Source organism: Gymnoscopelus braueri (genome assembly GCF_963280865.1).
Source record: "Gymnoscopelus braueri genome assembly, chromosome: 13".
NCBI classification, from domain to species: domain Eukaryota; kingdom Metazoa; phylum Chordata; class Actinopteri; order Myctophiformes; family Myctophidae; genus Gymnoscopelus; species Gymnoscopelus braueri.
The window spans coordinates 5,321,563-5,335,640 of NC_137615.1; the positions used below are offsets into that span (position 1 = coordinate 5,321,563).

At 41.1% G+C, this 14,078-nt stretch overlaps 1 protein-coding gene across 1 annotated transcript in view; it reads right to left on the minus strand.

The window, feature by feature from the left end:
- Positions 1–13,801, minus strand: part of tbl3 (transducin beta like 3) — a 50,784-nt gene extending 36,983 nt beyond the window's left edge. The window contains 11 exon segments of the mRNA XM_080445904.1: positions 641–782; positions 2,646–2,866; positions 4,334–4,430; positions 6,004–6,079; positions 6,732–6,902; positions 8,138–8,222; positions 9,332–9,479; positions 10,385–10,432; positions 10,895–10,990; positions 11,732–11,783; positions 13,654–13,801. Of these exon segments, the coding sequence (XP_080302030.1) occupies positions 641–782; positions 2,646–2,866; positions 4,334–4,430; positions 6,004–6,079; positions 6,732–6,902; positions 8,138–8,222; positions 9,332–9,479; positions 10,385–10,432; positions 10,895–10,990; positions 11,732–11,783; positions 13,654–13,685 (1,168 nt within the window). The 5' untranslated portion in view covers positions 13,686–13,801.
- Between the last annotated feature and the right edge of the window lie 277 nt (positions 13,802–14,078).

Genomic DNA, 14,078 nt, shown 5'->3' on the forward strand with positions numbered 1-14,078 from the left:
TCGCCCTCTGGTGGCTTCAGTAAACAAGGGATATTCAATGGGGAGCAGGTCATTATTGAGAAATAAACCCTGACAGGGTTATTAGACCCCAACGCGAAGCGGAGGGGTATTTATTGCTCTTTATTACACAGCTTGGTTGAATGCTTGATTCTGATTGGTCAATCATCGGTCATTATTTCTTGATAATGACCGATGAGCTCTATAACGGGCCGCTGTCTAATCAGACACTCAGAACACCTGCTCATGTCAACCAGCCTGCGCTGCTTGGTTTCATGCTTTATCCAACATGACAGCCATGTAAACAAACAAACAATGTCATTTACAACTAAACGTTGCTCTCAAGAATGTTTTTTGAAAACAACCGACGAAGTGATTCTATTTGATCCACTGCACTTCCTTGTTTATCATGGCGCAACAATATATATAGTTTATGTAAACTCAGTCCTCCTGTCTTTCCCAGTTATTTACACTTTGTTGTGGATTCTTTTTAACTATATTTTTGTTAGCTGAACACCCACGGCCAAGGAAGGCACATAGAGGACGTGCACCTGCTTCCAGACCTAAGACTTCCAAGGCTTCCAAGACTAAGTTCATTTGTCGGTCATGTACTGCCCTCTGCTGGTGAGAGCCTCTTACTGACCTGTGTGTCCATAGAGAATCTGACAGCTGTTGTTGAGCAGGTGGAACACTTTGATCTGGGAGCTGTTGGTGGCCACCACGATGTGACTGTCCCCTTTGCCCAGGAACTTCACGTCCAGGACCTCGTCATTGTAGCCCACAAACTGCACGGGGAACGAGGTGTGAAGACAAGAAAACGGCACAAGAATTACCTTAAGACTTAGACTATTAGCAAAGCAGGTAGTGTGGTCTGCCTTGCTGACACTAATTACGTCGCCACCAGAGATGCAGTGTTGATTTCGTCGACTAAAACTATGACGGAAAATGTTGGTCGACTACCTTTTTTCACTGACGAAAACTAAATAAAAACTAAGCTACGATGACTAAAACTAAGACTAAATATATTGACAATTTCGTCAACAAATAAAAACTAGACTAAAATGTTAGTGAGGGATCTAGTGGAGAAGAGATCCAGTAAGAACTAAAAGACAAGTCATTTTATGCTTGGTTGCGCTCGGGTGTTGCGCTCTGAAAATAGCAGATCTACAAGCTCACAACGCGACGGGTTGTGAGCTTGTAGATCGGCTATTTTCAGCATGCAACCAAGTGTAAAATCAGCCATTATGACGCCATCAAGGCACCGCCAACATACATTTTAGTCGACTAAATCAACTGTAGATTTAGTCGGATATAACCTTATGGTATTTAGTCGACTAAAACTAGACAAAAACTAAAACATTTCAGATGACTAAAATATGACAAACTAAATGGAAATTTATTCAAAAGACTATGACTAAAACTACATCAAAATGTGCTGTCAAAATCAACACAGCAGAGATGTTAAAACATTTTCCTTCCCCGATATCAATACCAAACTCTGCACTTTATCTCGGTCGATACCAAGTACCATTCAAATGTGTTAAAAAATTATACAAATACAGTAGATGTTAAACTCTTTGTAAAACATGAACAAATATAGAATTCATGCCATTCTGACTATGATATTTTGCTGACTCTAACTTTACACTCTCCTCTAGCACTGTATGTTTTCCTGTGTAGCGTAAATGAGCTTTCATCTCATGATAAATGACATGATATTGGATTGCGTACGCACCAATAACCGATCCAGCATTTTAGACTATATCGGAGGCATTTCCGATACCGATACTGTCTGGTATCGGGATCAGAATAACTCTAGAATAATCAAAACATGGATATATATATTTATATATATATTTGCCATTTTTGATGCTCAAAGTGTTTTAGTTGAAAGTTAACCAAGGATACATCTCCTATATGAGCGACTAGTAGCACTTCACCTAGCCTTGAGGACCATGCCTTTGTCTTATGCAAAGATTACAATGTAATTTAGATGGCATGCTATTTAGACAGAAGCTGGGTTAATTTGTTTATCTGGCATCCTATAGTTTCAATGTATACATTTGTTTTTCTTTATATTACACTGTTTAGACTGATGCTAGGTTCTTGGTGTACTCGTGGTCCTAGATTACTGAGGCACCACACTGTCTCTCTGCATTAAATGCAGGGGTCTTCAACGTTTTTCAGGCCAAGGACCCCCTAGCTGAGAGAGAGATGAAGCAGGGACCCCCTCTATATTGCATAAAATTGTGTTTCAGATTAATATTTTTTTTTTTTACCTGGTCTGCTCCATTTTCCCTCGACACCTAATATCCCTGTGTCAAAAATAGCAGATCTACAAGCTCACAACGCCTCGTGTGAGCTTGTAGATCTGCTATTTTTGGCAAAAAGTTCTCCCCAGAATTGGGATGCTAGGGTTCAAGTGGTTAATGCAAAAAAGAAAAATCATATCACACTAAAATAAATAATAATAATTTGGCGGTCCGTCTGTAGTAACTCTGGGGACCCCCTAGGGGTCCCGGACCCCCTGTTGAAGACCCCTGGATTTAATGTATGCGTTTACCTTGCTTGCTGCTAAGTCGGTCTGGATAAAGAGTGTCTGCCAAACGACTAAATTGTAAGATATCTGTATACTTTCTTCCACCGACCTGCTGCTCTGTGCTGAGGGCAGGCAGCCGGTAGAGCTGGATGTTGTGTTCTGCAGTGACCGTGGCCAGTCTGGAGGAGGAGGGCATGGGGAGCAGGTGGGTCAGACTGCGGGGGCCCGCGTCCTCCTCTTTCTCCTCGCTGTCGGAGGCCGGGGCCGAGGAGGTCATGACCTGGGTGTAGACGCAGCGCCCCGTGCTGGCCTGCCACACTCTCAACACGCCTGGAGGAGGAAGGAGGAGAAAGCAGGAGGAGAAAGCAGGAGGAGGGGACAAACATTTAACCATGCAGTTCTTAACCAACTTAAGGTCTTATACTTCATCGTACCTACAAGCTCACAACGCGTCGCTATGACATACGATGTGAGCTTGTAGATCTGCTATTTTTCTTTTTTTTACGTTATCTTTTTTCGTTATAATTTGTAGATTTTTTGTAGAGTCAATAATTTTTAAGATATCTTTTATATGCCTTCTATATGGTGAAGTGAGAGGGAGACAAGGTTCCAAGTAGGAGGGAAAAGGGTAAGGGAATGTCTTGCTTTGTTTTTAATGTTCTCATTTAGTTAAACCATTCAATTATCTCATATTCTTGTTAATATGTTGGGTGTGAAGTCCTATACTGTTATGCATGTTATGTTCGTCTGCACGTATGGGGAAAAAAGAAAACAATATGCATATGTAATGTATATTTCCCTGTCTTAAGAACCCCACTCTCTATGCTGAATAAAAACTCAAAAAGTGAAGATCTGTAATTTTTTAACATTTTTTTCCCCACTTATAATGACATGCCCAAAACAGGGGTGCCAGGTTGAAAGAGGTTAAATGGTGCATTTATATAGCGCTTTTATCCATTCACACACACATTCACACACCGATGGCGGAGGAAACCATGCAAGGCACCAACCTGCTCATCGGGAGCAATTAGCTAGGGGTTCAGCGTCTTGCTCAAGGACACTTCCACACTAACTCTGGGGGAGCCCGGGATCGAACTGGAAACCTTGCGGTTGCCATCCGGCCGCTCTACCGGACACTCTACCCCTGAGCCACTGACGACAGACGACAGCAGACAGTATTACTATGTGGGTTTGTCTGTGAGGTCAGTGCAGTAGACGGCAGTGGTGATTTCGTCGACTAAAACTATGACGAGAAATGTTCGTCGACTACCTTTTTTCACTGCCGAAAGGCGAAAACTATATAAAAACGAAATAAAAACTAAGCTATGTTGACTAAAACTAAGACTAAATATATTGACAATTTCATCAACAAATAAAAACTAGACTAAAATTTTAGTGAGGGATCTAGTGGAGAAGAGATCCAGTAGAACTAAAAGACAAGTCATTTTATGTTTGGTTGGGCTCGGGTGTTGCACTCTGAAAATGGCAGATCTACAAGCTCACAACGCGTCGCGCTGCGACGCGTTGTGAGCTTGTAGATCGGCCATTTTCAGCATGCAACCAAGTGTAAAATCAGCCATTATGACGCCATCAAGGCACCGCCAAAATACATTTTAGTCGACTAAATCAACTGTAGATTTAGTCGACTATAACCTTATGATATTTAGTTGAGTAAAACTGACTAAAACTAAATGGAATTATATTCAAAAATGACTAAAACTAAATCAAAAATTGCTGTCAAAATCAACACTGTATCACTATGTGGGTTTATCTGTGAGGTCAGTGCAATAGACAGACCTTTGCTGCCCGCTGTGACGAAATGCAAGTCCTTGTTCTTCAGTCCGATCTGCGAGAGGTCCTCATCATCAGGGAGCAACACAACGCCTTCCACAGCCTGCAGGCAAAACACAACAATGTGAGCAACAGGCATACGGTGCCCAAAACCTTCACATCAATACTACCGCTTGCTTTGTTACAGGAGAGAGAGAGAGAGAGACCATATTTCACCCACACAATAAGCCGGCCGGTAATGCTGGGTACCAAAACCTGAACACGATGATTCGACGTGTGCAAAAGCAATGCCATCGTCAGCTAGGGGTGTGTTCAATTAATCGATACGGCAATAATCTTATCGTATTCCTTGCCGATAATCGTATCGATAGTGGCTACCATATCCATGCGGCCGGTGTGACGCGGCTTTAAAACAAAAAAACATCAGCTATGGTGTGTGTGCGTGTGTGTGTGTGTGTTGCAGTAAAAAAAACAAATGAAGAGAATATTTCATTTGCATTTATTAATGATTAAATATCAAAACCTTATTTATTTGTATTTGTATTTATTTACTTTTTGTTTAAATTTGATCAACAAATGTTTTCAAATTGATTTGAAAACGTTTAATCTTCTGACAATATATTGGTCAAAACATCCGAGGTCTAGGACTCTGCAAAAGTAAATTTAGTAGAACACGGTCATTATTCAAGATCAACGCGTATCGCGATACATATCGTACCGTGGCCTCTGTATCATGATACGTATCTATCGTGAGGTCGTAGGCAATACCCGGCCCTATCGTCAGCACAATAAACCTGACAGCGGAAGGCAAGCTGATAACGATCCACCTTTTTTTTTTTGCTTGTTATAATAACATACACAAAACAAGTACAATTTTTTATACATTTTAATTAAGGCAAGACACTGAAATCAACACATCTTTGTAAAGGATAAGAAATCAAGACTTCAGTCTAATAACGGCATGGCCTCCCCGTCCATTCTTTAGTTGTCAACAGTACAGTTTCTCTGTGTTCAGTTTGTGAATGAAGCTGCTGTACACACATCACAACGTTCACCACTGAACACCACTATTGGTTCTGTTTCGTGATGTCATGCACATTAGTGGCATGAGCTACGGATTGGTCTACTTTTGAAGGGACAAACATACAGTTACATTACATACAGTAGATATATATATATATATATATATATATATATATCTGCATATGGGCTCTAATGCAGCGAGTCGACAGTTCGATTCCCGAGCCCGGCGGCCTTTTTTTTTAACGCTATTTTTGGGGGCTTTTTATGCCTTTATTGACAGGACAGTAGGCTGACAGGAAATGGGGAGAGAGATGGGGGGTTGACACACAGCAAAGGTTGTCGGGATCGGGAGTCGAACTCGCGACACGCTGTCAAGCTGGATTACCAGCGTATGTGGTATGCACCTGGACCGCTAGGCCAGCGGGCGCCCCTGACGGCCTTTTCTGAGTGTCACTCCCTGTCTCTCTCTGGCTATTTCCTGTCATTCTCAACTGTACTATTCAATAAAAGGCAGAAACGCCCACCCCCCCCCCCCCCCCATTTAAAAATCTTAAAAACAAAAAAAAACATTGTTCTAGAAGGCTTGGCCTTTTCGTCACACCATAAAAACATTTATACCCGTTACATATAACCCACAAGTCACACAGTCTCACCTCATAGACGGGTACAGTTCTTTTGGCCGCACGCGTCTGTAGATCCCACACCACACAGACGTTATCCCTGCCAGAGCTGCAAACACCAACACACAAAGTATTAAAACTAATGTATCAGTGTTGATTTTGATTTAGTTTTAGTCATAGTCCTTTGAATAAAATTCCATTTAGTTTTATTTTAGTCATCTGAAATGTTTTAGTTTTTGTCTAGTTTTAGTCGACTAAATCTACAGTTGATTTAGTCGACTAATATGTATTTTGGCGGTGCCTTGATGGCGTCGTAATGGCTGATTTTACACTTGGTTGCGCTCTGAAAATAGCCGATCTACAAGCTCACAGCGACGCGTTGTGAGCTTGTAGATCGGCTATTTTCAGAGCGCAACACCAGAGCGCAACCAAACATAAAATGACTTGTCTTTTAGTTCTACTGGATCTCTTCTCCACTAGATCCCTCACTAACATTTTAGTCTAGTTTTTATTTCTTGACAACATTGTCAGTATATTTAGTCTTAGTTTTAGTCATCATAGCTTAGTTTTTATTTCGTTTTTATTTCGTTTTCGTCAGTGAAAAAAGGCAGTCGACCAACATTTTCCGTCATAGTTTTAGTCGATGAAATCAACACTGGACAAAACCTAGGTCATGCAGGAGGACCCAAGCAGGAACAGAAAGTATGGTTTTTGTCCTATAGAGTAGTGTACCGTAGCGTCTGTGGTGGGTGCTATCGTACCTGACCATGGTGTCACCGTCGGGGCTGAAGGCCAGGGAGGTGACGGCGCTGTAGTGGACCTGGAGGACACACACACACTGACTGGAGCGCAGGTCCCACAGCCTGATGCCACAGTCCAGTGACGAGGAGAAGAGCTGCAGCAGGCCGATGTCGGGATGGAACTGGACCAGGCTGGACCACACAAAAACCAAGAAGAACACTTATTGTGATATCTCAAATCTGAGATTAATAATATCTCCGATTTATAGAGCACCGAAGTCTGACGTAATTTACACATCCTACCTGGTTCGCGGTTTTCCACCCCATTCTGAATCCCCATAGACGTGTTTAATATCGCGTCAAATAAGAACTGTGTTCCAAAGATAAACAAATGATCCCGGCGGTTTGACTCTTATGGATATGAACCATCAACTGACGGTGAGAAAACGATAATGTTACTTCCGCCGAATTAGTTACATTTTCACCAGAAACAGACTGTATCAAATATAAGTGACTGACTATCATAAACGATACAGAGCCTCCTCCCTGACAATATCGCTGAGACAGTTTGTTTATTTTTGGAACACAATTCTTATATGAGACGATTCTAAGATGAAAATGTTATTCTCCATAGAGACATTACTTTACGAACCAGGGGATGAACGAGTGACGTCAGGACTTCTGTACTCTATATAGCGCTCTTTTGGGTACTCAAAGTCGCTTTACATGATGGGAGGGTTAAATGTAAGTGGTTAAATGTGTGCACAACAACCAAACAAAAACATTAATTTACACAACACGGCACTAATGATAGTGCTGTCATTCAAACAAGTCTATGAAGCTATCTATGAAATCTATGAAAAAGTTTAATCTGCAACACAATTTTATACAACATGTAGTTAGTGGGGGGTCCCCGCTTCATCTCTCTCTCAGCCACGGGGAACTCCTTGGCCTGAACCATTTTGAAGACCCCTGCTTTAAACCAAGAAACAAGCTGTCAACCTACAAGTGCTTTAGTTTAGAGCAGTGGTTTTCAACAATTTTCAGGCCAAGGACCCCTAAATTGATATACATTAGGCCGCGGACCCCCATCTGAAAAGTTTTGTGCCAGGGACCCCCAGAAGCAAAGATTGGAGTAAAACATTTTTGCTTTAAAAATATATATATATTCAAAGACATGCACACATTTTCAAGATTTTTCAAAAATAGCAGATCTACAAGATCATAGCGCGGCACTCGGTGCCGCGCTATGATCTTGTATATCTGCTATTTTTGAATAGCCAAAGCTAAGTAGTTAAAATTATTTTGACTAATTTAGCTGGGGACCCCCTGGCACCCCCCCAAAGACCACTGGTGGTCCCCGGACCACTGGTTGAGAACCACTGGTTTAGAGGCAGGTGGTCTCATGTGCAGAGTTGTGGACTTACTTTACAACACCAGACGAGCCTTTAAGGTTGTGAGTGCAGTACTGCTTTATTACATCCCACATCTTAATGGTTCCGTCACAGCCACCTGCAACACAACACAATATTTATAAAAACTTGGGTTTACAGCACATAATGCAGAAAAAGATGCTTGGGATAATTGTTCCATTTGTTTTATTTATAATTATTCATAATTATTGAAAATTCCCAATTAGGTCAACAGAACTGTTCCAGGGCATAGAATGTGTATTAGGAAATAGAGATGCTCCGATCAGGTTTTTTTTAGACCGATTCCGATCACGGATTTTTTTCTCTTACGATCGGCCGATACCGATCTTGTGCGTAAGGGGAAAAATTTTATATTTCCAAAATTATTATATGTCAAAACTGTTCCTGTGTGTGTGTGTATGTGTGTGTGTGTGGGGGGGGAAGGGGAAGGGGAGCATGTGTAGGACTGTCACAAAGATACAAAGCGATATTTTACTATCTGATTGACTTTTATACCACTTAAATGGTGCATCATTTGGAGTGAAATGTTCAATTGGTGGCCGATCGATCCGAGCACCTCTATTAGGAAACACATGCTTTTCTGGTTCAAATCTGCTGCCCAGCCATTGATGTACATTTATATGTAGTACAATGGATCTGCCTAAATGCATAATTTTCTATTTTTTATTAAAAAAAATAATAATACAAAAATAAAACGTATAATTGTAACTAATATGTTATGATCAATAAGGCAACGCATTGTTTAAGGAGACGGGGGGAGTAAGGGAAAGAGGGCACGATCTGTGCTGGGAGGGTACGAGAGCAAGAGTGTTTGTTGTTGTCCTGTTTTTGTTTGTATCTGTATAACTGTTTGTTGTTGTTGTTATTTACGTTGTATATTTTATAACGCAGCCGGAACATTTACCAAATGATCTGTCATTGTCTTTACTTGTTTTATATTTTATAGTTGTTTAAACTCTGATTATCGTGTTACAGAAAAAAAAAATTATAAATAAAAATCTGCTGCCGAGCCAAAAATAAACAAAGCTATGGAAAATTAACTGGAACAGGAAACCTTACTATGTCACGCACTATGTCACGCATGCATGCATGCACGCACACACACACACACGCACACACACACACACACACACACACACACACACAGTAAGTAGCCCAGGTGATTTGCCTCTGGGTCAGCTGACTGACCTGTGGCCAGGAGCGTGGAGGTGGGGTCAAAGGTCATGCTGGCTATGGGTACGTTGTGAATGGCCTTCCAGGAGCGGGTGCACTGAGCCTGAGCCTGCCTCCAGTCCCACTGCTTCAACACCAGAGCCTTGCTGGCCGTCACCAACATCTGGGAGACAAGAGAGAGAGAGAGACACGTGTGATGACGCAATACGACGGCTCTTTTACGGTAAAGTGTCGTGCTTCATTTACCGTTGCTGTCGGGTGGAAACCTTGTGTGTCCAAAAACGTTCCTTTTTTTATTATTATTTTCCAAATATCTAAAAAAAAAGTGAACATAGCCGATCTACAAGCTTGTGATGGGCTATGTTCACTGCTTCTGTGCAACACTCTTGTGTGATGAAGCATTCATTCACGAAAACATTTGATACAAGGTTCCGACAACAGCATTATAATCTATCACAGTGGTTCTCAAAGTGGGGTCTGGGGACCCCCAGGGGTACTTGAGGGGGTTCCAGGGGGTCCCCAGCTAAATGATGGATAGGAACCAAATGGACCCTTATGGGTCTGTAACTCAGAGAGTGTACAAATGGAACCAAATGGACCATTTGGTTCCATTTGTACACTCTCTGAGTTAAATTAACATTGTAACATTTTACAATATGAATTGGGGTCCCAGAGATAGAAATGCCATTATATGGGGGTCCGTAGCCTAATGCATGTCAAACTGGGGGTCCTTGAAATTAAAATGGTTGAGAATCACTGCTAGAGCCGTAAAAAATTATCTTCCTCTTATGGGGGTCCCTGGCTTATCTTTTCAAATGGGGGTCCACGGGCTAGTAAGTGTCAATTTGGGGGTCCTTGACATGAAAAAGTTTGAGAACCACTGATCTATCACACCAGGGTTGTCGCTCGCCTAAAAGAACAGATCTACAAGCTAACAACGTTGTCGTTAGCTTGTAGGTCTGTTCTTTTTGGCTAGTGGTTTACTATGGATAATAGATTAGGCTTTAGAAGTAGAGTGACGTGAGCATAAATAAACAGCATGTTTGTTTCTCCAGTGTTTGCTCTTACCTCATCATCACAGCTGAGCGCAAATGACGTGATGTCCTCTTGATCATCCTGTAATAATGATAATAACAATAATATGGGTAGATGTTAGCCTGGTAAACCCTCCCTCCGGAAATCTCATTTCTATTTGATTCCAGGAGTGAGTCTGGCCTGATAGCCCATTGTGGGGGTTTCTAGTGAAATTACCAGCTAACCGAGCCTATCAGCGTCGTCGCACATCGTTCTGTGATTGACAGCGACAGTTGGCCAATCAGGTGGCGAGTTCGAGTGAGCCCAAAACACGAACGGCAGCCATCTTTTTCTTGTCCGCTATATTCTCCGCTATTTTTTTACTTCAAAAAGCTCTCTAACTTCTATTTTGAGGCACGGAATTTACTTATAAGATATCGTTTGGATAGAATTTACCGGAGGGAGGGTTTACCAGGCTAGGTAGATGTTACAGTGGAACGAACATGGTATATATGCTAACCACGTGTTATTATCTTGTCAGCGTGTGGAGTGTGTGGGACTCACCTGCTCGATGCTGTGGACGATCTTCCCCGTGCTGATTTCCAGCACGTTGACGCGTGAACCGCACGTGCAAAATATGTACTTCTCATCTGTGCTGATCTGAAGAAGAGGACGGAAAATGTAGAATTGAACATTAAGCAACTGGTTCTCAAACTGTTTCACATTAAAAGGAGTAGTTCACCCAAAACATGGCTTATTTTCAATCAATTACACACCCCATGAACAGTGGCGTCCCCAGGATTTACATTTAGGGCAGGCGAGATTTTTAGGCTTAGGAATGCGACAAAAACAAAAAAACATCCATGAATTCAAGGCTTCATGGGGTGTGTAATTGGTAGAAAATAAGTCATTTTTTGGGGTGAACAGCTTCTTCAAGGACCCTCATTTTGGTATGTAAAAGTACACCGTCCGACCCCCCATTCAAAAGGACCACAATGGGAATACGCTCTCAAGCTTTACTGTGTTTTATACTTTTTACAGATATTATATGCAAATATATGTTTGTATATCTATACGCAGTTTTGTCAATAAAGATGTCAATCTATCAATTTGATTAGATTTGGTTTTAGGGACCCCTTTGTGATAACTTCTAGTACACTTCTAAACGTAAAATATCTGTGAAATCAAACTAATCCCCACTTTGTTGGGGACCCCCCTCAACGACTCCTGGGGGTCAACTCTGAGAAACACCACGTCCATTACATGGACATTTGGTCATTTTGGATGCACACAGTATTAGTAATACTGTGTGCATCCAAAATGACCAAACTGCCTGCCTGGTCGTATACTGAGTATACGACCAGGCAGGACAGATATTAAAAGTCAAGTCAAACAGCTCACCTGCACTTTTCCTCCTTTATAAAACGGTTCTATCTTGCTGGAAGCTGCATAGCTGGAGGGAAACAGACAGAGGACATAGATTTGAATCACTGTTATATACTGAAATGCTATGACACAATGGTTCGGCATCCTCAAGACCAAGGACAGTACTAGGCTGCGGAAAAGCTACTTCCTCCACCAGGCGATCAGGTTATGAACGATTGACATTATAGACCAGTGGTTCTCAACCAGTGGTCCGGGGACCACCAGTGGTCCATGAGGGGGTTCCAGGTCAGGTGGTCCCCAGCTAAATGATGGAGAGTTGGTAACCAAATGGACCCTTATAGATCTTTAACTCTTGAGAGCGTAAAATGGAAACAAATGGACCCGTTCCATTTTACGCTCTCAATAGTTAAATTATTGTTAACCATCTGCATTACTTGATTAAATAATTGTTATTTTGATCAACGTTTGCCTGTCATCTCTCCTATTGGTACCAACGTCATTACAGCATGGATGGAATTGTGGACAGAATCTCATCCAACGACAACAAAATATTCTAAGATTTTGGTCTGAGAGGCTAAAATCTCATCAAATGGTGGCACATAGCAGCCCTCACACACCTGACTACAATATTTAAACACACACACCACACTCAGGCACCTGAGACTTTGCAAATTAAAGATGCACGCACAAATACGTGCGCACACACATAAATGTACTTACTGTACTTACTCACTCACACACACACACACACACACACACACACACACATTAAATAGATACTTATAACTACATACTGTGCACATATGTATATGATATAAGAAGGACCCATGCACACAGCACCTTCAAGGGATACAGGAAGAGTGGGCACTAAGGGAGAGTGGGCACTAAGGGAGAGTGGGCACTAAGGGAGAGTGGGCACTAAGGGAGAGTGGGCACTAAGGGAGAGTGGGCACTAAGGGAGAGTGGGCACCTTGATGTAGTTATTTTGTCCAACATGTTAAAAAAAATGTATGTATTTGAAAAATGGTCTTAAGTAATGTAGTATAGGTATACATGATGTTAGCTCCTTCAACTTCTTGTTTATGGCCCAAAATGACTGGATATACAGACAGTACAGTTAGCAATGTTAGACCTTTACATTATCACCTCTATGATATTAATGTACATCATTTACTATTCCTCTTTACCTTCTACTTTACTACTGTTGCATTATTTATTTCTTATTTGTTGTTGTTATTGCTGCAACAATGTTGAGGAACCAAAACCAATGAATGATAGTCTTGTGTTTACTACTCGTATATAAATAAGATGCAGGCCTAATAATCAGTGGTGGAAAGTAACTAAGTACATTTACTTAAGTACTGTACTTAAGTACAATTCTGAGGTATTTGTACTTTACTTGAGTATTTCCAATTTCCAATACTTTTACTTCTACTCCACTACATCTCAGAGGCAAATATTGTACTTTTACTCCACTACATTTACTTGAAAACTTTAGTTACTAGTTACTTTTCAGATGTAAATTATGATATAATGAAACATACATTAACCACTTTAGCCCTATTTTATACCTAGGCTATTTGAAAATAGCAGATCTACAAGCTCACAACGCGTCGCATCGCGACGCGTTGTGAGCTTGTAGATCTGCTATTTTCAAATATTTAGTACTTTTACTTTTGGTACTTTAAGTACATTTTGATGCCAATACTTTTGTACTTTTACTCAAGTACATTTTTTATTCTGGACTTTTACTTGTAACAGAGTATTTTTATATTGCAGTATTGGTACTTTTAGTAAAGAATTTGAGTACTTTTTCCACCACTGCTAATAATACACATGAAAACTATCTTGAATGTTGTGTTCTGGCTCAGTTAGCCACATTGAGCTAAAGCTAACAGTGTATTGTGTGTATTTAACACATGTAACACGAGACTTACTTGGTTTTGAACTGTAGACTGGTGTCTGCCATGCTGCTCACCACACGGGACACAAACACAGGGGTTTTCCAGACAATAATGAAGCAATAATCAATAATAATGTATTTAACATCAGATCACATGCACAACCATCAACAAATCCCACATGCTGGTGAGTGAGTGTGTGGTGTGCGTCGCACGCATTGTGCGTCATCCAGAGCCGCAGACGCACGACGCGCTGATTGGCTGGAAGGTTTCCGGAAGAAAAAAAACAAGTGGTGTAAAAAGTAACTGAGTACATTTACTCAAGCACAGTGGTGGAAAAAGTACTCAAATTCTTTACTTAAGTAAAAGTACCAATACTGCAATATAAAAATACTCTGTTACAAGTAAAAGTCCAGAATTAAAAATGTTCTTGAGAGAAAGTACAAAAGTATTGGCATCAA